Source organism: Lathamus discolor, chromosome 3 (assembly GCF_037157495.1).
Source record: "Lathamus discolor isolate bLatDis1 chromosome 3, bLatDis1.hap1, whole genome shotgun sequence".
NCBI lineage: Eukaryota > Metazoa > Chordata > Aves > Psittaciformes > Psittacidae > Lathamus > Lathamus discolor.
In genome coordinates, this window is record NC_088886.1 from 74780988 (window position 1) to 74807323 (window position 26336).

The following is a 26336-nucleotide window of genomic DNA, read 5'->3' on the forward strand; positions in this document are numbered from 1 at the left end:
TGCCTTGGACACTGCAAGCAGCTGGTAGGTATGAAACCCAACATTTACCTGGTAACAAACCACATAAAGTGGGTGAGGTGGGGAACAGGGGACACACAGGCAGCTGCAGCTTCATCTTCCCAGCAATCCTCTCAGCCTGCGTGGGTCGGGGTCTTAGAAAAGACTCTAAAACCCAAAGCTACCCTGGCCCCTCACCCTGAGATGCTCCTGAAGCACATCTAGAACTGTTGCTTTTTGTGCAACACTTTCAGTCAACCTGACATAGCGCTGCTGTCATTTCATAGAATCATAGAATCAACCAGGTTGGAAAAGACACTTAGGATCATCAAGTCCAACCATTACCCCAGCACTGCCAATGCCACCACTAAACAATGTCACCGAGGGCCTCAGCAAGGTCCTGGTTCAGTGTGAGCACATCCAGGGATGGTGATTCCACCACTTTCCTGAAAAGCCTGTTTCAATTTCCCTGTCCCATTTGTCCTCACCTCATTCAACCACAGGGTCTGATCCATGAGCTCCCTCACACTGGGAAATGGGAAGCACCACTTGAACACACGTGAAACAGGGCAAAAACCACCTCTGGCCATTCACCAGCACAGAGCAAAGGTGACCTCGCTCAGGCCACAGATGACAAATGACACCTGATAGTGTCTCATCACTTATTAAGTATCACAGCTTCATTGCTGGCTATCATGTTATGGAGACACTCCCAGGCTCCTCCTCTGTGCTGTCAGGAAGAAAAAGGGTATTTCAAGCTCCTGATCCCATTTACTAGCAGCTTTCCTATTTGTGTGGAGTAAACACACTGAGGCTTAGGCTAATAATGAAAAAATAATAATTACCTAATGAATTCTCTGATTGATTTGATAAATGCTCTCCAAACAGAGTGGAAAATGGAATCATAAATAATGTACTCCTCCACTGATGGAAACAGCTTTGAATAAGCTTGCACACGTCTGATAGTGTTTGCTGAGACAGCTCCAGTATGTCCACAGGTATCATGCCTGCCAGGAACCACCAACGTGAGTTCTGGTCTGTGGTACCTCCATCTGACACTGCGCCTGGCGGTTCACGAACAAGACGGAGGGTGTATAAAGATGCTGAGGGAAAGGGATCTCCTGGTCTAGAAAGGTGAGAGTTGCAGCTTATATCATCGACCTCCATGGGTACAGCATGAACACAGAACCAGAGTATGGTTTGTGTTGGAAGACCATTCAGTCCCAATCCCCTGCAACGGGCAGGGACACCTTCCACTAGAGCAGGATGCTCCAAGCCCTGTCCAACCTGGCCCTGAACACTGCCAGGGATGGGGCAGCCAAGGCTTCCAGGTGAGGCAACCTGTTCTAGTGCCTCAGCACCCTCACAGGGAAGAACTTCTGCCTTATATCTAAGCTGAACTTGCCCTGTTTCAGTTTGAATCCACCACCCCTTGTCCTGTCACTGCAGTCCCTGATGAAGAGTCCCTCCCTGGCATCCTTGTAGCCCCCTTCAGATGCTGGAAGCTGCTCTGAGGTCTCCACGCAGCTTCTCTTCTCCAGGCTGAACAGCCCTAACTTTCTCAGGCTGTCTTCATACAGGAGGTGCTCCAGTTCCTGATCACCCTCGTGGCCTCCTCTGGACTCGCTCCAACAGCTCCATGTCCTCCTTACATTGGAGACACCAGAACTGTACACAGTACTCCAAGTGGGGTCTTATATGTTAAATTGTGCTGAGTTTGTGTCTACAAATGGACACAGAAAGACTTTAAGTCATTTGGCCTTTTCTAAATTGTGAAGTCCCATCTGGTTCAAGTTCAAACACAACAGAAAGCTGCGATTTCCAGGCACAAGCTGGTACCCCTGCACAACACCACACATGCACCTCTTACCCCAACAGGCCTCCCTGACAGCCAAAGCCTTCTCCAGGGCCTGCACCAGATCCATCACTGGCACATACCTGAGGCAGCTGAGCTCGCAAGGAAATGCTGCAACCAAACTTGGTGTTGGTTTCTTGCTGCCTTCCCTGTCTGCAAAGCTAACCTCTGAGAAGCCCAGGTTCAGCTTTCACATTGTACCTATGTGAGGTGCATACAGAACAGGCTGGGAAACTGTCAGCAAATACATTATTTATGATATTATCGAGCGGGTTTTACTCAGATGGTCAATATGAAGAAACCCCCAAATGCTCTGAAATGCTTAACAAGCCAAAATCCTTGGATCCACCAGATCACTATGCCAGGCTGTGCAAGGACTGGGTTCTTCTCCAGTATTTGGGGGATTTCAGGTTGTAAGTAAATGATGAGCTCTTCTCCCTCCCATGCTTTCTGCCATTTCCCCTGCGTGGGCAACTTATCAGTGTCACATCAGCCTTACAAGGGCCAGATGCCCCACATGCCTTTCTGCCTTTTTGCCTGCAGGCTTCTCTAGCAAAGCAACACCTCTCTGCTGAGCTCTGCAGCCCCCAGCTCCTTCACAGCTTACTGAGAGAAACCATAAAACAGCAATACAGATATAGATAGATAGATAGACAGACAGACAGACAGGGGTAGGTTTAGATTAGCTATCAGGAAAAGTTCTTCCCTGTGAGGGTGCTGAGGCGCTGGCACAGGGTGCCCAGAGAAGCTGTGGCTGCCCCATCCCTGGCAGTGTTCAAGGCCAGGTTGGACAGGGCTTGGAGCACCCTGCTCTAGTGGAAGGTGTCCCTGCCCGTGGCAGGGGTTGGAACTGGATGAGCTTTAGGGTCCCTTCCAACCCAAACTAGGCTGGGATTCTATGACATATATATATGTATATATGTACAAAACCCTTAACATTGCTGACTTCTTTTGCACATCTCCCCAGAACCTCCTCATGCTGGCTGGCTGTGGGCCAGAAGAAAAGTCTTGAAGTCTTTCAAGACTTACCAACATACATTTACCTAGTTCCTGCTTTACATGCCCAAAACAGTGTTCACAGACAACACTTGATGGAAAATGCTCTAATGGACTATAAATTCTGCTCTCTCTTCTATGTCTGCTCTAGGCTCCAGTTAAATATGGCAAAGAAGAACTATTTGTACGTACATAAATTATCCTTCTATGGATAGAAGTAGTCAACGTGGGAGATCGGATCCAGTTCAATTAGTGCCTCCGTGACAGCAATGGGGAAAATACTCTACCATGACCTATTGTAAATCTAAGAGAAAAGGCTCCAGCAGGAACTTCACCATTCCTGGGCTAATTGTACATAATTAAACAATGTTACAGCACCATTTACAATAATTTCAATGAAGTTCAGTGATACACACATTTACTGATTTTATTACAACATCTGTGATCTTCATTTTGTTTCATTTATTGTATTTCTTTCACAGGCAAGAGCTCTTTTCAGCACAACAAAAACTGACCTGCATCTTTATGAATAACTTGCTTTCATCAGATTTTAACCCAGCAGAGAGAAAACAGATTTGATAAAATACCCTGGAAAAAAATCTATCCTTATCAGGTTGGAGCAAGTTTTCAAAGAACAAACATATCAGCACAGGGGAAAAGAAGACGATCAATATTTGGCTGACCAAAGTAAATTGAATATTAATCTTGAATATGGCAAATAGCTCCAGCTGGGAAGGGGAACGAAAACCACACTTAAAAAACTCCAGGTGCTCACTGCTTTGTAATGAACCAGAATTTGTTATTTGAAACAAATTCAGAACTTCGAGCTGACCAAGAAAAAATCAGGGGCCACAAAGCAACGTTTTCCAGTGTTTCTGTTTTGATGAGGGGAAGAAAAAAGCGAACCAGACTTCCCACTTGGGTCAACCCCAAATGACTTCTCTAATTCTTTCCCAGTTCAGTCTCCAAGCTGAAGTGTCAAGTATTTGCATGGCCTGGCTTTTACTGAAGTTTGCTTCTGTTGGATTACAAAGCCTCCTCTTTCACATCCTCAATCAGGTGACTGCTGCCACTATTCCATGTCTCATTTAGAAAACACCATCCATCACCTTACTTTCCTTTACAAGCTTTATAGCATGGTTAGAGTTGGAAGGGACCTTAAAGATCATCTAGTTACAATATCCCTACCATGGTGTGGGGGTTATCATCTGCAACAGGACAAATACTGATGAAACATCCTCCCAATGCCACCAAAAGAGCACACACACCCCAAGCTCTGCTCCAGCTGAACAAGATTAAATCACACCACAGAAATACCATGAGGCAAGGAGCAGAAGTGCTCATTCTCATCTCTTTGGCACGCTTTCCCTCAGAGGTGCTGGACTGGGTATCACCTCCCTTTAGCCTCAGTGATGGCTTTCAGCTAACAGCCCCCACAGGGGACAAGCGCCTGAGGCTCTGGCATATGCATAAGGAGCTCAGGTTTAAAGCTAAACTGGAATAATTCATTTGGGTTTTACTATTCCCCATTCACTGTGATACCTGGTTGCTGTACTGCGTGCATGTTCCAGCCTTCATCAGTGGTCCTCTGAGGTACTAAAGAAAAACACTCATCTGGTTCCAATGTGCCACTGCTGCAGTGAGTAAGTTTTAGAGGTCTCCTGAGGAAGGCTTATAAAGAAAAACAAGATGGAAACCTCTGAATGAAAACAAGAATTAAATTAGGAATCTTGGGGGCAAGGATGATGATCATGCACCTTCTTCTGTTTCTAGGATGAAAATCTCTGCTGGGCACCCGGAAGAGGAGAAGGAACACAGGTCTTAACGTAAGTAAAACAATCGTGTGCTAAAGGTAAAGGCAAATGGGTAGTTTGGGTGAGAGACAGAATGAGAAGGGAGAGCTGTATTTCTGCCTCTAAAAAGGCTTTCCAGACCCCAATCCCAGGCAGGTGCAAAGCTGCCCGTTACACACAGATACCAACTTTGCTGGCACCCCTGGGAGAAAAGTCTCTGGTCAGCCGTTACTGCATGCAAACCATGGAGCAATCCAGTAAATGCTCTTTGGCAGAAGGCAAAGGGATTTCACACCAACAGCCCCAATATAAGGGACTGGGGTTTGTCCCCACTTGTATTTAGGGAAACAGCACATACATCCTATCTGTCCTACTGTTCCTCTTACCAGCCTTGTTCCACAGCTTGCCCAGTTTATTGCCTCTCTTTGAAGAAGGCAGACCTCTGGGGAAGTGTTATCAACAGCAAATCACAATCAGTCTGCATTAAAAACAACAACAATAAAGCAAAACAGCAAGACTGTCCGCAACAGCCGGCAGCTTTTCCTCCCTTGCCTGCACCATAGAATCACAGAATCCCAAGGGTTGGAAGGGACCTCAGAAGATCATCTAGTCCAACCCCCCTGCAAGAGCAGGGTAACCTACAGTACATCACACAGGAACTTGTCCAGGCGGGCCCTGAATATCTCCAGTGTAGGAGACTCCACAACCCCCCTGGGCAACCTGTTCCAGTGCTCTGTCACTCTTACAGTAAAGAAGTTCTTCCTGATGTTAACGTGGAACTTCCTATGTTCCAGTTTACACCCATTGCCCCTTGTCCTATCACTGGATATCACTGAAAAAAGCCTAGCTCCATCATCCTGACACCTACCCTTTACATATTTGTAAACATTGATGAGGTCACCCCTCAGTCTCCTCTTTTGCAAGCTAAAGAGACCCAGCTCCCTCAGCCTCTCCTCATAAGGGAGATGTTCCACTCCCTTAATCATCTTTGTGGCTCTGCGCTGGACTCCTTCAAGCAATTCCCTGTCCTTCTTGAACAGAGGGGCCCAGAACTGGACGCAATATTCCAGATGCGGCCTCACCAATGCTGAGTAGAGGGGGAGGAGAACCTCTCTTGACCTACTAACCACTCCCTTTCTAATGCACCCTAAGATGCCATTTGCCTGTAGATCTTATACCCTCTCTCTGTACCTTGTGAAGCAAGCCAGGATGAGCAATGAGGAGACATCAAAAAGGAGGAAAGAGAAACTGAAGTTCAGAAATAATAGGTAATCAATCTGAAATTTGAAAAACAGCCCCTTTTTTCCTGGTTGTATTGTTCCAAGCAGCATGGGCTTGTAAAAGTCTAATCACTTCCCATCCAGCTCATCAATCACACAAGGGAACTGGCCCCTCACACAACAGAGTGAGCCTCAAATCAGCTCCCACCAATAATAAAAGGTAGCAGAGGAGGACAGTCCCTTCAGAGGGCTGTTTAATAAATCTTGTCTAGACAGGGAACACAAGAGAAATGGAAAAGCTTTCCTGGAAAACCATGGCCATTCAGTCCCATCCTGCTTACACTATTGATAGGTACTGGCTGCAACCAATACTTCCATGTGAATTTTCGTATTTTGATTCTTGTTATTCAGCATCATCCAAAATGAAATGTAAAATCTTAAATATTTAAAACCAGGCCAAGGTAGTACTTGAGGCTGATGGAAATTGCACACTGGCACTATTCCTGCTGCCTCTGCTCTCCTGGCTGCAAAAACGCCGAAGAGAAACTGCTGCCATTCCTCTATTTTCAGCAGTTGCTGACATTTTACTGTAATTTATTCCTGTTTTCTCCTCCTCTCCTTAAAAATAACACCACTTCTACTCTAATAATAAACCAAGAGCTTGCACATCCTAAAGACTTTTCAGCAAAAGACTGTTTCTGCCAGCAAAAGGTGCCTAAGCTCAGCGCACACAGCCGGTTTGCGGAGCACACGCTGTATAAAACCCAAGCACTGATCACCACGTTACGTTCAGCCCTACTTTACCCTTTGGTTTCTTAGTCCTAAGCTTTTCTTCCAGTAGCCTGTCCTTTCAAATAACAGAACCTAAACATCAGCTACCAGCAAAAATCCCATTCCAGGCTGTATCTGGTGTATTTTTTGATGGCTTCCTCCTCCACTTTTATCTGTCAGAAGCACTAAAGACTCCCACAAGTAGTAAAGTGTTTCTGACATTCATGGCTTTTAGATCCTTGGTTTCAAAGTACCGCTGAAGGTTATGTTGATTAAGCCCAACGATGTATTTCTAGAAAGCTGTAGCTTAAATAAAAAAGGTGTTTTGCTGTCACAGTGATCAGCCGAAACTGTTACTGAACCAGAGCATATGGGCGACAAACGCCGTCAGAGAAGCCTTCGCTGCTGCACGCTGCTAAGATTTGCTCTCTCCAGCAGAGATCAGAGGCAGCAGGAAAGCAGAAGCAGCATTTAGCTCAATTAGAAAACAAACAAATCCAAACAAAGACTTGTATTGAGCGAGATGACGGACGATTACCCGCCAGTTAAGCGAGAGCTAAGAAAAAATCACTGCCTCTTAAAAGTGATACCAGACAAGAGCCCTGTTTGTTCTGTGAGAGCCCTAGAGGTGCCTCTGGAGCATGGAGCTGAAGATGTTTGTTTAAGGAAACAAGAGGAGCCTTTACTGGGGGCTTTCCTGAAAGGCAAGATGAAGCCTCCTTATTTCCTGCAGTCCCTGCTAACCGGACACAACAGGATTCATCCTTCTAGCAAACTGACACCCAATAGACGCTGTCTGCAGCAGATCTGATAAATATCTGCATCCGCTGTGAATTCATGGTATGATGCAGCATTAAAAATTGATGGAGAAAAGGATATTGGAAACTGCTTAAGGAGCTGTTGGGTCTGGGCTCCTCACAGTTACAGGGATTGTTACAGGCAGCAGACACTGGAAAACTACCAGTTGCTTCACCTAACAAAACTTCAGCCCTTATTAGACATAAAAAGATGGGTCATTTTCTTCCAGAGATCAGAGTTAAAACTCAGCACTTGAGCTACAGAAGGTTCAGCAAGCGCTTTAAGAACAACTAGGAAGTGAAAAGGAACAAAACCAAAAGCCAGGCTGACATCTCAGAAGCTGAAGGCACATTTGGAGAAAGGTGACTTTCAGTAGGAAGACCTGAGGTGCAGAAATGCAACTAAAATTGTTTCTTTTAAGCTGTAATCTCAAGCAGTGTAAGAACTCTATTCGAAGTCATTTAAACGAATAGAACTTTTGTAACTCCTGGCTGCTGTCTTAGAATTATAGATTCACAGAATGGTTTGGGTTGGAAGGAGCTTTAAAGCTCATCTAGTTTCAACCCCCTGCCACGGGCAGGGACACCTTCCAGGTTGATCTAGTTGGCCCTGTCCAACCTGGCTTTGATGAGAGAGATGGAGCATTCACAACTTCATTGGGCAGCCCTTTCCAGTGTCTCACTAGCCTCAAAGTGAAGAATTTCTTCCTTGTATCTAACCTAAGTCTCCCCTGTTTAAGTCTGGCTTAGCAGGGTCCAACATGCTAGTGCAGGTGTGTGCAGATTACCTCATTTGAAAGGGTTTCTACTCTACTCAGCTTTTTTGTGTTCCTACCGTCAGGCAGATCAAGCTGAGGACATGAGTCCCTGGACTTATCAGTGCCATAAGGCCTACTAGAAAGAGTTGTTCTGCACCTCCCAACATGGGGCCATCAGAAACCACCTTTACAACCTTCCCCACTTTCACTGTTTTGCCAAAGGAGAGGGACGAAACTGCCTAACACAGGTTGCTCCCAATGCCACCTGAAAAGTCCTTCTGCAGAAAATAAATGCACTTGGGGCTAGCTCACTTCTCTTTGGTGCATGAAAGCATGCAATCATCCACAGTGTGATCTCTCCAGCCCATATCAGCTATCTCATATTGCCATAATGGAAAGCTAACAAGAACAAGGAACAGTATCACAGCCATCAAACCAGGTGCAAAACAGCTGGAGGAAGGGGCATTTTTCCTGCCTCAAGCCATTCCCTCTCCATCCAGCCCTTGGGGCAAGGGTGTTTGCACTGCAGGATACAACATGCTCCCCCCCAGCATTAAACAGACCCTGCATCCCAGCTTCCAGTGTATCTCCCTGTTCCAAACAGCATTCTTGGGTTCCCTCCCACACTTCTCCCACAAAACAATACATTTCTAATGGAAGATGGAAAAGGAAAAGGTGACCAGAAGTCCAAAAAGCCGAGTACAGAGAAAAGCCCTCACACCAGGAATCACAGGCTTTAAATCTCTGCATACTGAAAGCGTAACATTGAGGTAAATGACATAAACCCAGTATTTCCCATCGACTCTGAACAAGTATTTCACTCCATCTCAGGAAGACCAGAGAACACGACAAGCCTCAGATGTCTGTGGTAGGAAGAAGTATGATGATAACTGGCATGTGGTGCCTCCATTGCTGCGATCCATTAGGGGAAAAGCACACCTGTAAATTACCTTTTCCATTAAATGAAAACAACACGGTTTGGTTGAACATCAGGATTACAAAGCCAAAGCAAAAGAGTATTTTAACATTTTCCCAAAATCTGCTTTTTGAGTGTTTCCAGACAGCTCTATTTAGCACTACGCTGCTGAGCCACACGTCCACCAACACAAGCTGAATTGATCCCAAAGCAGGCGACGGCAGGGATGCTGCAAAAGATGCAAACATATTGATGTTGGTATAGATTTAAATGTTCTAGACCTTCCCTGCCCAAGGAAATGCTGCCTAGCCTGCTAGGAACACCCATGGCGATGTCATTAGTCCATAATTTGGGGACTTTGTTGTTTCATGAGCTGAGCACGCAACAAATGGATTTCCAAGGTGAGGCATCCTCATTGCAAATGAAGTGAAATTTCTCAATTTCACTGGCCAGTAATGGAGAAAACTTGGTTCAAAAGGCCATAATGATGTCAAGAAACAGATTGCACGAAAACACTTGCTTTGCAATGACTGGATTTCCTTGGTCACAATGCTTCCTGACAGGGTCTAGCAATAAGTATTTGATTTTACATTTGATCAGTTTGAGTGATTTGGGTGTCACCCAATCAGGGACACTTACAGGCAGGCTGAGAACTAAATGCCCTTTTAACTGCATTTTATTCTTATATATGCATTGTTCTGCTAAAATAATTCATTGTATCCTAATGAAAGGAGCATGACTCACTCCAGGAATGAATTTACACTCCCTGGTGATGGGTATTCAAATGCATGGACAGAGGGTCTGTAATGGAAGATCTATCATTAGCGCCTGAACCCATTTTATCTTCATTTCACACAATAAGATTGAACTGAGTGTTGGTTTGGGGGTATAATTGATCTATAGCTGAAACAAATCAGCTCCACAGCTAAGTGAGGAGATGGAGTAGTGGATAATCTGTAGTTTAAAACCAGCTGTTGTGCTGAGATCCAATGATTACTTTGGCACTGAAAGGATGAGCTGACAAGAGAGCATGCTTCAATATCCACCATCATTACTGGGCATTGCTGCTGTAACCTCCGGCCATGCTGATGCTGGGACTGGAGCTAGTAGACAGCATGGCTGGGATCAGCTCCTGGTTTGCTAAATGGATGGACCTTATGTGGCCTCAATTACAAATATCAGCATCCTCAGGAAACAAATAACAGGCAGAGGAGGTGGGAAGGAGGATGCCCACCACCGGTCAGGTAACTCTGACTGCAACAAATGCCAGCAAAACGGTTTAGGTTTAAAGCTCCGCGGCTGTCTGCTCTCCACAATAGTTTTAACATAGCAAGTATTTTCCTCCTATTTCTCTCTACTTGCACATCTCTGACAATTATTGAGAATGCAAATTCACCTCATCCCTTTCTGCAGTGCCCTCCCACAGGGATTCCTGCTGTGGCTGTTTGCAATGGGTTTCCCTATTTCAGGCAAGGTACCACCTGCTCATGGGAACATCACACAAACGGGACAGAAACACAAAGGAGGACACAGGTTTGCAGTTTCCTTTTTATTCTTCTTAATCATCTTTTATGCTTTCAACTACATGAGCATTTACTAAATAACCTGAAGATCACTGAGGCTGCACAGGAGATGAAACATAAACATGGTCCCATACCCAGCCTGAAGAGACCGGTTGCCACAGTAGCAGGGTTGTTCTGCATTGAGCTTGCTGGCTCAGAGGGTTCCCCCTCCACAGAGTGCACTCCTTCTACCTAAAAGTTCACCAGACTCCAAAGAAATTAAAAGTGGTATTTCAAAAATGACAGTAATCTGTAAGACCTAATAGATTAGCTTTTCCATACCTGTAATCGAATCAAGACAGCTCCTTACAACAGATACATTTTCTTCAACGTGTTCTGCTTCCCAAAGAGGTTACTCCACACTTTTGCAGAGACACCCATTAATACCCTGATATTCATTATGGATTTTCCTCTCTTAGGCCTTCACCCTGCACTGTACTTTTGAGGGATGAACTGTCATTACTATTCCTAAGGTATGTATTATACAGGGTGGTCGCTTTTGATTTACAGCAGCAATACAACACGTGCCTCACCATTTCCTTCACTCTCCCCTGCCCTTCAGCCCTTTCTGGAGGGGAAGCCAATAAGTATGGAATGGGGGTGGTTTTCCGAAGCTTCCTTCCAAATTCAAAGCAGGAGGGATATGTATAAATCAGCAACACCGGTATGAAAAGTATTTAAAGCAATGATGTTCCATATCTCAAGACGGCAATACGCCTGCACGTAGCCATGGGTGTTGGTGGGTTTCCTTGTCATTGGTTCACAGGCTGTCCCCTGCAGCAAAATGCAGATGCTTCCCCCATCACCATGATTATCCAGAATTATAAACCAACTTATAATGTTCTACAGCTGCTTTTCTGGCACTTTAGGATCTGGATCAATCACAAAACATCAGAAATCAGAAAGAGTGGCAATATCAGGCTCTGGCCACCATTTAAGCTCTTGGGCCACTTGGCTATGGCCCTTCCATCTTATTCAAACTAAACAGCATTTACTTTGAGGGTCTTATCTCCAGTTTGGGCTCATTGAAGTCGTCTTCTTAATACATGAACATAAACAAAATGTATTTTCAGTATAACCTCTCTCTCTCCAGTGAGCAACATTAAGCTATCCCTATTATTTTCCCAGCACAAAACAGTGGTTTGTCAAAATCAGCATGATATTTCTACTTTGCCTTTTGACATTTCCAAGTTTATTATGTTCAGACAGTACCTCAAAGCACTCTATTCTTCCTCCCTGGTAGGACTAATGACCACCAAAGGGGGGGGAAAGGAACACTATGCACTATTCAATACAGCAGGCAGATGCTACTACCCTTCTACTTAACTCCAAACCCAAGCATTAGAAATCAATGAGACCAGTTGTGCTTGACCACCTGCAGAAGTACTGCCTTAAACTAGGTCCTCGCTGCCTTAACCAAAACTTCCCAATTCCACTTTTCCACGATGTTTGACACTGGAGAGAGAACATCTCACCTGAGAAGTCAGTGGCACTTGACTTCATACCCCATAGGGTTGAGCACTCAGCCAGCTGGCACTGTACAGCAACACACACTGCACGTGGTTAAGAGAGATCCCTGCTAGCTGCTTGTTGGGCTGGGCAAACTTATCCTCAATCCCAGACATGTCCATATCACCACCCTGGCCATCTCCAGTCCCCCTGGCCCCTCAGACAAGCTTTCCCTAGGACATATCCTTGTAAATGATATCCTTGACATGCCATTTTTAACACGGACACTCAGGAAGGCCTCTGCCCCAGCCCTCCTAAGCATCTACACAGGATGCTCGCAGGACACACACAGGGCTGTGATTAGGGGGTCCAGTGCTAGTACCAGGTTTGGGGTGGGAGTGTTGCTGTTGCTAAATGCTGCAATCTGCACAATCGTGCTGACATTTCTGCACTCTAAACACCCTCCAGCAGGCATCTACAGAGGAAACCTTTAAAATTGATCCAGTTTAGAATGAAAACTGTTGGCTAAGCCTCCACTCGTCCCTCTGCTCCCCCACCCCTTGACACAGCTTACAGCAAAAGACTTTGCCTTCTCTTTTCATATGGATTTTAACAGCAATTCAAGCCCATTGATCCAGAACTCACAGCTACTGTATTACAATACAAGATTATTCAGCTCTCTGACAATCAGTTTGTTTAATTTCATTTTATTCCAGAGTAAAATGGGATTGAACTGAGCAGGAGCAAGAGGAAAAATGTGCCTAAATGCTTAGGAAAAGAGAAGAATGGCACTCCAAGAAAGTATAAAACACTTCCAACTTGGTGCAGGCTGCTGTAGCACAGTTTCAGATGTATCTATAGGCCTTGCTATACCTCATCTGTGCCTCCCAACTTCAATCTCTGTCCCACAGACAGAAGGCAGGTGGATAAAGAGGAGAATAAACCAGACTTAACAACACCTGAGCAAAGCTTGGCAGTGAACGGCATGAGTTGATGCCGTCTTGTAGCATGGATGAAGACTAGGCTTGAAAACTCACTAGGCTCACCATTTACACCAAATAACCTTTCTTTCTATGGAAGAAAACTACTTCTTTGCTTTACAATTTCGTAAATCCATTTCTAATTTAAAAGCATTTGCAACTAGGTTTGTTTCTTTTCCTGTTGGTTGGTCTAACTTTACTCCACTGCTTGCTTTAGGCCAGCTTCAATTAGGCCACCATTCCCAATTGCATCAGTAGGGGAGAGCTTTACATTTACAAGAGGAAGATCATTAACAGAATAAGGTGGTTGAAAGGTAGGGCATAATTGCTTTTACTCACCTAGAGGGAAGAGCAGCTGCTAAGAGAAACAACACCTAATTAAGGAGGTTTGCACTGGTTTAGTTCTAATAATGTCCTCCCCTCCACCACCAGCTGTGTGGTGCCCATCACAGCAGCATCTGAGGTCTGGTTTGGCCACACATATTTTACAGACCGTGGACAGATGGAAGGAAGAGTCTGATGAGATGCTAGATGATAAGAAATTAATTAATAGTCTGTAATTGATTAAAAAAATAAAACCAAACAAACCCAAGCCTAGACAGAGTCATGGATCTCAACATTTGCTGCTGTTCATTTGAAGAATTTGATTCCTGATCTGAACTTTCACCAGTGGCCAACATTCAAGGTACCAGGACCAGCTGAAAAGCACAACCAGTTTGTCACACACTTGGCTGGCTGTGCACAGGCAAAGGTAGGTCATAGAGTGGACAAGCAAAGTGACAATGCTGGCCCAGGGGCTACCAAGCCCAGCATGGGGCTGCATGGGGAAGGAGGTTCACCTGCACCTCAAAGATCCCTGCCCAAGGAGTAACATGCTTCCACCAGCACACACTGATCACGAAGGGAAGGGCTAGGGTCAGCATGTGCCCCCAGACGCAGCCCCAGATAGCAGGGAACAAGATCTGTGTTAGGAGAAAGGTCTTCTGGGCTATTGCTGATGCTACACAACCAAAACATGAGAACAAATCCATTTCACAGACTGCTCAGCACTTTAAGCCAAGAGCCCCAGACCTGTCTGTGACATTCCCAGGGTGAGGGTACACCTTGCCAGATCCTCCACATGCTTTTCCACTACTATTAACATCCTCCACAAGCTACCCACGCTGACCTGATGCCAGCTGGCACCCATCCACCATGTTAGCTCTGCCAGGTCTGGAAAGCAATCTACCTGGAGTGGTGAACCCCACGTCCTGGGTGTATTTTTGGTACTGAGCCCACTTTCACCTCATAATTTCCCAGTAATTGGGCTGGGAATGGGGTAGCAATACTGTGGAATGGCAAACATCACCTGCAGCCATAGCTGGCACCTCATCACAAGCAGGAATGCTCCCACACCAACATGGGCTTGCAGGCACTCCCTGCAGCACCCAGAAGCTGCCAGAAGGGCTCCTGAGGATTAGCAGGACCATTGAGAAGGACAGATCCCACCTCACATCATGAGGAACAGCTCCTGAGCACTGGGGCGGCTTTGCTCTGCCTAACAAAGGGCAGCTTTACTTCAACCACGTGAGCAGGAGAGCAAGTGAAAAAGGCATTACTGATCTCCAGCATGTGCACGGGTCTGCGTTACTCTAAATAATTTAAGCCAAACTTCTTTCATCTCTCTCCTGCTCCAGAATTGCTACTGCTGCCATGCACATGAATCAGACATGCTTCCCAGGTGGCTGGAGGTGGGGTGCTTCCCATACAATAGAAGTTGAAAGGAAAATGCTAAAAGACAATTTAAAGAGACTCCTTAATCATTCTGGACTTCAAATCTTTACCTCTCATCTTTTCCACATGTGACACAGCTGCAGGATGCTCCCTCCAGCCGAAAGGAACACAGGCAAAGGCTGGGGGAGAGCTGGGGGAGCTCTTGGCTGCAGCCAACCCAAGAGAAGGGGAAAACAAAGCCTGACATTGGGATCCATCCCCTCATCCTCCCAGAGCCCCATTGGGAGAGCCTCTCCCAACCCCCCATAGTGGGTGCACATGTGTCAGTGAAGGGCCTATTCACACTACCTACTAGTTGCTCCACACAGATGACAGCATGTGTTTTATACAGCAAATCTATCACAGGGACATGGACACAAGGGAATGAAGCTTCTATTGCCCCCAACAGCTTTGGCAGCACCCAGGCTCCCCTGGAAAAGGGCATCATCTGCAGCCCTCCTCATACAAATGCTTCCTTGGGGGTGCTGTACAGCCCCTGGCACACACAGACACAAAGAGCCACTTCACAGTCCATCCCCGTGCCAAAACTGGAGCCTGCATTTGTGCAGCACACGACTCTCCTCCTAAACCCAAGTGGTTCTTTCAAACTGTATCTTTCATATAGAGCCACCAAAAATAATTGCTAAATTAATGGGGCAATAGCTAATGTACATATATTTGGTTACAGCTTGGCAAATCCAGCTTGAAGATTAATTGTGTATTAATTCTCTTCTATGTTTGTTTTGCAGAAGCTAAAAATGTAATTCAAACAGAAGAGTACCAGCTTGCAGAGCCTTTAAGTTACTCTCAGTTGAAAGCAAAGCTCAAACTCCATTGCAGAGCTGATCCAGGCTGCTTGGTGGTGGTGCATTGCCAGTAGGAAAAGGAGAGGGGAAAGAGAGGTTGCACAAGTGGGTTTTCCAGTTTATTTTAGGGAGAGGAGGTTGGTATTGTGTATGAGAGAGGAAGAAGCCTCCTAGCCCAGTTATTCTGCCTGTTGCAATGCCCAGGACAGCTATAAGAATAACAGAGTAGGGCTATCAGGAGTATAAAACCCGAGTTAGAAACTGGCTGTGAGGACCTAGGCAAAGCATTAGCTGCTTGGAGAGATGAAGCTGCTGGGTTTTTAAACACCATTAAAACAGGTTCTGCAAGAGAGGGACAGAAATAGCTGTGTGGGGAGCAGGGCTGTCATGGCAGGGTGAGGAGGACATATGAGGTGGGAGAAGGCTCAGGGTCACCCCTCAATGTCCTGCAGCTCCACCAGGGCCTTAGTGGGAGGGTACCATGGCGTAGCGGCAGCACAGGGGACACAGGGACCCGAAGCAGGCAAGGGGGAAGCCCTGGCAGAACAACAGGGATGGGAGCCTGGTGGCCACACAGGCAGCTTTTTGTGGGGGAAGCAAGAAGAGGTTTGAGCAGGCACCTTGTGCTGCCACATTGCATCTAGTAGGGGAACTGCACGGCAGCAGCTAGAGCCTTACACCAGAGAGGTTCTGCACAGACACGGATGGTCTATCGGTGTAATGTGAGGCAGATAAACAACTGAAGCACAATAATCATGTAACACTTCTGAACACCTTCAGGCCAGAAAGCACTAGATGCCTTTTATGTACTAGCTGGGAGGCTCTGGGAGCAGTAAGGTCGGGATGAGATTATGTTTAGAGACTATGCGGCATGTGTTGTCTTTAATAGCAGGGACCAGGCATCAACCACCCAAGTGCTGTCCCACACATCAGTGGATGATGGCAATGGGAGCACCAACTATCCTAATAGCGCCTACATTCAACTACTCATAGGCATCCCATTTCACTACCTGCTTCCCAACACAGGACAAGTCTGGAAGATCCCACAAATCCATGCCATTCCTCACCCTGGCAATCAACACTCCCTGGCCATTTTGAGACTGGTCTAAACAACTGGTGATACTTTCAGCAACTGTTTCTTCAAAAGCAATGGGAAATGACAGAAGAAGCTGTCCTGGAAGAGAGCTCTATTACATGTGCTTTCTGCAGTCAGGCTTTGCTCCTCTCCACCCTCTGCGTTTGTGATCCAAATCACTTTGAACATGGCTCGGGTTCATCCAGCACAGTTGGCGCCTGATCACAGCCAGTGTAAAACATCCTGTCCACGCCAGAAGCATGGCCTGAATGCCACAGGTCTCCTGTAACCCATCCAGCACAGCACTTGTGTTTAGTGCTACGTGCACAGGATGCCCTCAGCAGGTTTACACAGCCAGTTGGAGGCGTCCTCTTTCCACCTGGATCTGTGTGGCATGCAAAGCCCAGCCCCTCATGCCACTGCTGACACACCATTCACCTCCTTATGCTTCATTTGCTAATGAGGAAGGTACTGGGAGGCCAATTACAAATACATAAATACATGTATTTGATTTCCAGGTCTAGAATTACCTGGAAATCTTTGCTTTTTGCCAGCCAAGGACAAAACACATGCAGCTGAGGCTCTCCTGATGCAACTCCAGGGACAAATAAATTAAATGCTACAGGACACAGGTTACTCTCCTGCCCACAAACATCCCTGCTCTGTAGGTTCAGACTGCACTTTTGGGGAAATCCTCCCTCCACAAAGGCACAGCCGCCCCATAACCTGTCATTTGGAGGACAGGCACTACACATCCTGCTCTCTTTTTGTTGAGCTGGGACCTCACTGAAGCCTGTCACTGGGCAATAAAGATACCATCTTGCTGCAGAAGAGAATGCAGAGCCATGCTGACTTCAGGAGCCATCAGTATCATCAGTGAGCTGCTGAGCAAACTGGACAAGGCAATACCCTCCTGTGTCTGTGCTCCCCTTTCCAACACATCTATTCAGAGTGTAGGCTCTTTCCATGCCTGAGTCGCTGCCAATGAAGCCTTCAGAAGGGTCTGCTTAGACACATTTTGCTATAAAAGACCAAAAACCTTTAAACAGAATTAAAAATAGGTAATTTTTTTAATGCCCATGGCTGAGGGTGCTCCAGAGGCACCACAGAAGTAAGTGAAAGAAGAATGTATGAAGTGGTGGTAGATCATTTTTGAAGGCTGTTGATTGCAGTTACAAATAAGTTTCATAATCATATGGAAGAATGATTGCAGGGAACAGAATGTAACTTTGATCATGTCTTCCAAAATAAATAATCCGTATGGTTAAATAAAACCCAGGCACGAGGAGATAATTTACTGACTGTGAATTGCTAAAAGGCTGGGGATTAGTCAAAGATAACTCCTGTTTCCCAAGTGTGCTTAACAGAACAAGAGTGTTTGCAGAGTATTGTTTTCTGGTATACTAACTGTGCATTTCATTTCAAAAATGATTATGGAGATGCTATTAAGAAATAAGAACTGTACACAAGACAAATTGTCAGTGAAACTCAACTACCTTCCCACTTCTGCAACCAAAGAGTTGTTTGCAATATGAACCAGTCCATGAGCTGCGTTTTTATCAAGATGTGCTCTTCCGGAAATCCAAAGCAGGGCAATAAATCTCAGCTCAAGACATGCACCAGCTTGATCAGCTTCTCTAGTTTCACAGAACAAGTCCTAGCACAAAAGCCTGGCCTGTGCAGTTAGCTGAAGGATGCCAGTGGGTCAGGAAGCAGTGGGAGATGAAGCCTGACCTCTTCCCACTGTCACTGCTGACTTGCTGGCTAAGTCTTAACATGCAACTGGGATAAGGGAGCTCTCGAGGTCTGTTTTCCACCCAATTATTTGTCCTGCCCAGTTCCATCGTGCTCTTGCAAACAGTAAGTGTCTGTCCTCAATGCCAGTGGAGAGCCTGCCTTGGACAGGGCAGGCAGATGCTACTCCAGCAGTGACATGCTGCATTAACCCAAGCCTTATTTTGTTGCCAGAGCTTGCAGTGGTGGGACCCCAAATAGAATTAACCCAGTGTAAATTTTCTGTGGGGAGCTTGAGCCTCAGAAGAATAACAAAGAAAACCAGCAATCAGCCTGCTGTCAGAAACATCCCATCTTTCCCAGCAGTCGGGCTTAGACACAGAATCATAGAATAGTTAAGGTTGGAAAGGACCTCAAGATCATCTAGTTCCAACCCCCCTGCCATAGGCAGGGACACCTCACACTAAAACATCCCACACAAGGCTTCATCCAACTTGGCCTTGAACACTGCCAGGGACGGAGCACTCACAACCTCCCTGGGCAACCGATTCCAGTGCCTCACCACCCTAACAGGAAAGAATTTCCTCCTTATATCCAATCTAAACTTCCCCTGTTTAAGTTTTAACCCATTACCCCTTGTCCTGTCACTACAGTCCCTGACGAAGAGACCCTCCCCAGCATCCCTATAGGCCCCCTTCAGGTACTGGAAGGCTGCTATGAGGTCTCCATGCAGCCTTCTCTTCTCCAGGCTGAACAGCCTCAACTTTCTCAGCCTATCTTCATACAAGAGGTGCTCCAGTCCCCTGATCAACCTCGTGGCCCTCCTCTGGACTTGTTCCAACAGTTCCATGTCCTTTTTATGTTGAGGACACCAGAACTGCACACAATACTCCAGGTGAGGTCTCACAAGAGCAGGGTAGAGGGGCAGGAACACCTCCTTCGGCCTGCTGGTCACGCTCCTTTTGATGCAGCCCAGGATACGGTTGGCTTTCTGGGCTGCGAGTGCAACTGAAGCCAGCTCACGTTCATATTCTCATCGACCAGCACCCTCAAGTCCTTCTCTGCAGTGCCTCTCTGAATCTCTTCTTTGCCTGATCTGTAGCTGTGCCTGGGATTGCTCCGACCCAGGTGTAGGACCTTGCACTTGTCATGGCTGAACTTCCTAAGGCTGGCATCAGCCCACCTCACAAGCATGTCGAGGTCCCTCTGGATGGCATCCCTTCCCTCCAGCATATCAACCAGACCACACAGCTTGGTGTCATCGACAAACTTGCTGAGGGCGCACTCAATCCCACTGTCCATGTCAGCGATGAAGATGTTAAACAAGACCGGTCCCAACACCGATCCCTGAGGGACACCACTCGTTACCGGTCTCCAGCCAGACATCGAGCCATTGACCACAACTCTTTGTGTGTGGCCATCCAGCCAGTTCTTTATCCACTGAGTGGTCCATCCATCAAATTGATATCTCTCCAATTTAGAGACAAGGATGTCATGTGGGACAGTGTCAAACGCTTTGCACAAGTCAAGGTAGATGACATCAACTGCTTTACCCTTGTCCATCAATTCTGTAGCCCCATCATAGAAGGCCACCAAATTGGTCAGGCAGGATTTCCCCTTAGTGAAGCCATGCTGGCTGTCACCAAGTATTTCGTTGTTTTTCATGTGCCTTAGCATGCTGTCCAGGAGAATGTGCTCCAAGATTTTACCAGGCACAGAGGTGAGACTTGACTGGTCTGTAATTCCCCGGGTCTTCCATTTTCCCCTTCTTGACAATGGGGGTTATATTTCCCTTTTCCCAGTCATAGGGACCTTCACCTGACTGCCATGATTTTTCAAATATGATGGCCAGTGGCTTAGCAACTTCATTCGCCAGCTCCTTCAGGACCCGCGGATGGATTTCATCAGGTCCCATGGACTTGAGCACGTTCAGGTCTTTAAGGTGGTCTCGAACCAGATCCTCTCCTACAGTGGGCCCAAGGTCTTCATTCTCACAGTCCCTTCATCTACTTTCTAAGACTTGGATGGTACAGTTGGAGCCTTTGCCAGTGAAGACCGAGGCAAAGAAGTCATTCAGAACCTCAGCCTTCTCCAAATCCTGTGTAGCCAGTTCTCCCAAGAGCTTCCTCAGGGGGCCTGTGTTGTCCCTAGTCTGTTTTTTGTTTGCTACGTACCTGTAGAATCCCTTCCTGTTATCCTTAACATCCCTGGCCCAGTTTAATTCTAACTGGGCCTTAGCCTTCCTAACCTGGTCCCTAGCTTCCCGGACAACATCCCTGTACTCTTCCCAGGCCGCCTGTCCTTGCTTCCACTTTTTATAAGCCTCTTTTTTCCTTTGAATTTTCCTCAGCAGCTCCTTATCCATCCAAGGAGGTCTCCTGGCCCTTCTGCCGCACTTCCTTCTAGTTGGGAAGCAGCACTCCTGAGCTTGTAGCAGGTGATCCTTGAATATCAACCAAGAGTCTTGGGCCCCCCTGCCCTCCAGGGCTATATCCCATGGAACCTTACTAAGCAGGTTCCTGAAGAGGCCAAAGTCTGCGCTTTTGAAGTCCAGGGCAGTGAGCTTGCTACACACTCTTCTGACTGTCCTGGAGATCTCAAATTCGACCATCATTGACATGTTTTATCATAGAATCCCAGCCTGATATGGGTTGGAACAGACCTTACTGCTCACCCAGTTCCAACCCCTGCCATGGGCAGGAACATCTTCTACTAGAGCAGGGTGCTCCAAGCCCCTGTGTCCAACCTGCCCTTGAACACTGCCAGGGATGGGGCAGCCACAGCTTCTCCGGGCACCCTGTGCCAGTGCCTCAGCACCCTCACAGGGAAGAGCTTCTGCCTTATATCTAATCTAAATCTATCATCCCTCAGCTTGAAGCCAGTCCCCCTTGTCCTGTGCACATACAAGCTAGGACAAAAACACTGGTACATGCAATCCCTTCTTGCATAAATGAAACTCCTCATGATCTCAAAGCCATGCAGTCACATGCAGGCCTGGGGGTTTAAGTGTTTGAGCACTTCATTCAGGTGATAGGCAGCCCTTCTTAGTCTTAATCAGCAGATATCCAGAGAGCTAACTCACAGACATAAAGCAAATCTACTTAGGGAATAAATGTCTAAATAAATATGAGAAATGGGATGCTGATCTTTTAATGTTCCTCTGCAAAGTAAATAAAATTACGGTGGGTTTTTTTTTTTTTCCACTTCAATTCATTTAGAGTATTCATTTACTATGGCATGATAAAAAGGCTCAGCATGCCTAGCTCACTAAGGCTTCCCCCTGTCTTGGGGCAAGAAGTTGCCCAGCTAAGCTGAGCACTAAGGAGAAGGCAGGCAAGATTACAAAGCCACACTACTCATCAGCTGGATGTACAGGTAAACCAGGGGTGCTTCAACTGCTTCCACTGCCAACTGAGGCCCCTTTGGTGGAGGAAGAGGGCAGGTTTTGCAACAGAGCCTAAGGAAAAGTGAAGAAGGCTGGAGGAGCCTTATCTTGCACAACAAGCTCATCACATTTAAGTCTGAGACACACAAATAGCTTTTCTTTTTGTTTTATCTCATCTGCCACCTTCATTTGGTCATTAAAGCAATCTTTTAAATGATAAAACAAGTAACACTGCCTAACTAATGAATGTCAAATCATCGGTGTAAATACACTGGCATTTATTTACTTATTTGCCTCCCCAAGAACACGTTCTCCTCTCTTTGGTTTTCTGTTTTAACGGCTACAATTCATCATATTAACTAGACTTCCAGTTTGCTGGGGTTTGCTTCAAGTTCTGACTTTTGCTGAGACATCTGTGAGAGGGCAGACTCTCCTGGGTTTACCAGGAGCCGTTTTGCTCCTTCTTAGTAACTGGTCCAAGCTCTGTGTTTTGACTTCCAGCCTGGGAACAGAGCTGATAACACCGACTGTTTTTAATTGTTGTTAAGTAATGTTTATTCTGGCCAAGGACTCTGTGAGTCTCATGCTCTGCCGGGGACGAGGGGAGGCCGGGAGGAAGCAGAGACAGGACACCTGACCCAAACTAGCCAAAGAGGTATTCCATAACACAGCACATCATGCCCAGGGAGGTAACTGGGAGTTACCCGGAAGGGCACACTCTCTCTTCGGGGGGGTCAAACTCGTTCAGCGGTGGTATCGTATTCTCTTGTTATTTTCCCTTATCAATATTATCATTGGTGGTAGCAGTAGTGATTTGTGTTATACCTTAGTTACTGGGCTGCTCTTATCTCAACCTGTAGGAGTTACATTCTCCTGATTCTCCTCCCCATCCCTCCGGGAGTGGGGAGGGTCAGGGGGGGTGAGTGGACGACCTGTGTGGATTGGTTTAAACCACGATACAGACACAGGGAAGAGAAGTAATAAAACTAATAAAGAAGTGACAGTAGCTGTGACCAAAAAGCACAAGTGGCTGAGGCACCTTCATTTACTACACATGGCCCTTTCTTCTTGCTCTCATTTGCTGGTTTTACTGCCCGCTTTCCACCAATGCTTTACTCTGCTTATGGCAGCTCTCTACAAAGAACGTGGCAGCGTAAGAAGGAAAGAAAGACGAAGCAGGAGAACTGGTATGATGAATTCAAGCCATGGCCCTCAATGGCTTCAGGAGGCATCTGAAACTCCAGCAATGCCTGAGCGTGGGGCTTCTGCCCTCACAGGAAGTATCTATCTGCTGCCTGTCTAATGCAGTGGGAAACATTAGTCCAGCTGCACCAAGGCTATATCTATTTCAGAGCACAAGCATATGTGTTTTCCCCACCTGTTACAACTGTGAAATGTATAGATAGCATTTACTTCCTAGGCATTCGGTGCTCAAATTAACAGGCAACCTGTTAGTCTGAGTGCAATTAGCACCCCAAACTTTACTCCAGACATATCTGGTAGCTGAATTTTGCTTGCAGGGCTTTTTGCAGCCTGGTGCTCTCCTTGATTAAATATAGGCCAATGTATAGAGTGGAAATCCTGTGAAATCCCTGACAAATTTAACGTGAAGCAAAGCTAAACAGGCTGCTGGAGAATTGGCTCTGCCTTTGTTAGAACCCAGACGGGAAAGTTCATGTTTTTACAAACTGAAATTGAGCACCAGCTTCACCCATGAACCTAGTGACTGAGTGTAACACAACCTGCTGGGCTGACTCCTGCCATCCTCTTCCTGCTGCCAAGGTTGCAACATCGCTGCTCCCACTACGTGCCTGTTAGGAAAATGCCAGTTCCATACAGACACGCATCTTGGAACACGACATTGGCATTCTGCAGAGGTATACGTGAGCAATACCATATGATACCAGCAGTGTAAACCCTTATCTGTGCCATGGCTTGACTTCAGCTGGAAAGTACGATCAGCGCAGAATGCAACAGGCTGCCTTCTCTTCAATGGCCCCCATATGAGTTCCTTCAATATTGCAGCCACAATGTCTGCAGCATCCTCAGATGCCCACCTAAGTGCACTGGATCACTCCTCTACTGAGGTATTTCTTCCAACATAACTAGTTTTCAAACATCAGATAACGATGGGCTTAAATTCTTCTAATTCAGCATTCATCCTTCTCTCCTCCCGGTTGCCATGTTAACAGGGAATATGCAAACCACACCAAAATGGTCCTTCACAAACCCAAAAGCATGATGTTTACTCAGATTTTGATATAAGGAGGGCTGAGAGAGTGGCATAACCGAGGGTCCACAGTGTCAGGAGAGCCTCCATCTATTACAGACTTCCCCTAGATAGTGGAGATTCAATTAGGCTCACAATTCCAGCCTCTTACACAAAGAAGGTTTGATGTTCCAACAATCACCTTTTCCCCCCTTTTTTCTTATAAGCTCCACAAATGTTACCCAGAGTCCTCCCCTTGCTTAAGACTTTCAATCAGTCCATCTACAGCATTTTATTTGGATTAGCTTCTCCAAGCTTCCAGTGCTTATCTACATGACACTCTGACCTTCCTAAACCCTGCAGGCAACACATAGACCTGCAAGGTGTCACTTTCCTATGCAGCGACATGGCTTTCTCCCCTGAGTCCTGGATAAATCTAAACAACACATCCTCAGAGTACCTGCCACACCAATGACACTGCCCATTCTCTGTACACATGTGATGTTTTATTACCCTCTTATACCACACTGGAGCTGGTGGGAAGGAGACCTGCCTTCTCCTGTCCAGCACTTAAAGCTAGACCCCTAAACACAGAAGACAGAGGAAGAAATAAGGCAGCCTGCTTACTCTCAGGAAGGAGAGGTCTCGGTTGTGCTCGATGCTGGTGATTTCCAGGTTGCCCATCACTACCTCACAGTTCTCATAGTACTTGCGCAGGGCCCGATACTGCTGCTCCAGGTCAGAGAGGGAGCTCAGCTTGTTCTCGGTGCCAGCACACACTGCAAGAAACCACAAAGCAAACAATCAGAATGAGTGGGGCAAGAAGCAGAGATGAAAATAAAGTTTGTATACAGGCATACAGGTAATTGTAACAAAATCCTGAAATATTCAGAGGACTGGGTGCTGCAAAGAAACCCCAACATGAGTTACTTAAATATCAGCAGTAGAGACAGGAAGGTACAAATATGGTCCATGAGCATCTCAGCAATTTAAAGACATCAAATGGGATGAGGTGCTGGTATTCACCACCACATATTGAAAGGCTGAAAACGCACAAAATGCAAACCTAGGTGACCCCAGCACCTAAACTGTCAAACCTAGCCCTCAGCAAGGTCCCTACTAGTTCTGACAGTGACAGAATCAGACACTGAACAGAGATGCTCCCATCACAGACCAAAAAACATATAGGCTGAAGAGACCAATGAACGCAAGCTAACTGGGGCAACCTAGTATTCCCCCTATTCAGCTGATGCTCAGAAAGGTCTGTTGGACAAGCCAAGAGCAACCTGACCAGAAGGCTCATACCCAACATCAGTTTTCCCATCACTTAAGACCTCAGCTCTTCCCAGAGCTGGCTCCAGCCCTTTGCTCATCTTCATGTCCCTCTTTTCAGATCCATATCCACATCTTCTTTCCACAAGTCACCACACTATATTGGAGATGTCAGGTGAGATGGGAAACCCCATCCTAATACAGTTCATTTTTAGAAGATTCCCTTTACTATTCTACTCTGTTCTCAATTCTGATGTCCAGTTCCAAGCTGTTGCTCAGCTCAGTTTATGAGCTTGCTGTGCATCAAGCACTGACAAAAATCAGTGCAGAAAGAATCACAGAAGCAGCGTTTTACATCCGCAGATTGTCACACAAGCTCTCAACCTGCCAGGGCAGCAATGCTATTGAAATGGTCAAGTATGGGGTTAGGCTTTCTTACTTTTGTTTTTTACTTTTCCTCTTTCCCCTTTTACTCTTCAGTTTTTGGGTTGCTCTCCTCTATGACCAAATTAACCTGAATATATCCAAGCTTTTTTAAATTGGCACTGTATTACACAAACCATGAGCTGGACCAGAATAGCATTTCAGGAGCCATTCCCATTCTTGGATGAGATCAATACAAACAAAACTCTCCATGACTGGAGGCATAATCACTAAAATTGGCTAAAATATGCTCTTTTGAATGATGCAGGGCCTTTTCTAAATATCAAAAGCAATAAGCTTTTTGAGTACTATTACTGACTGATTCCTTACTACACCACCACCAGAAATGGGGAATAATTCTCATCTCTTCATCAGGGACTGCAGCATTAGGACAAGAGTGAATGGGTTTAAACTGAAACAGGGGAAGTTCAGGTTGGAGATGAGGCAGAAGCTCTTCCCTGTGAGGGTGCTGAGGCGCTGGCACAGGGTGCCCAGAGAAGCTGTGGCTGCCCCATCCCTGGCAGTGTTCAAGGCCAGGTTGGACAGAGCTTGGAGCAACCTGTTCCAGTAGAAGGTGCCCCTGACC

The 26336-nt window shown here is 46.3% G+C and overlaps 1 protein-coding gene across 1 annotated transcript in view; it reads right to left on the reverse strand.

The window, feature by feature from the left end:
* The window catches only part of ERBB4 (erb-b2 receptor tyrosine kinase 4), a 637594-nt gene that overhangs the window by 378333 nt on the left and 232925 nt on the right, over positions 1 to 26336 (reverse strand). Inside the window, exon 2 of the mRNA XM_065669823.1 lies at positions 24683 to 24834. Coding sequence (XP_065525895.1) covers positions 24683 to 24834 — 152 coding nt within the window. The remainder of the gene's footprint in view (positions 1 to 24682; positions 24835 to 26336) is intronic.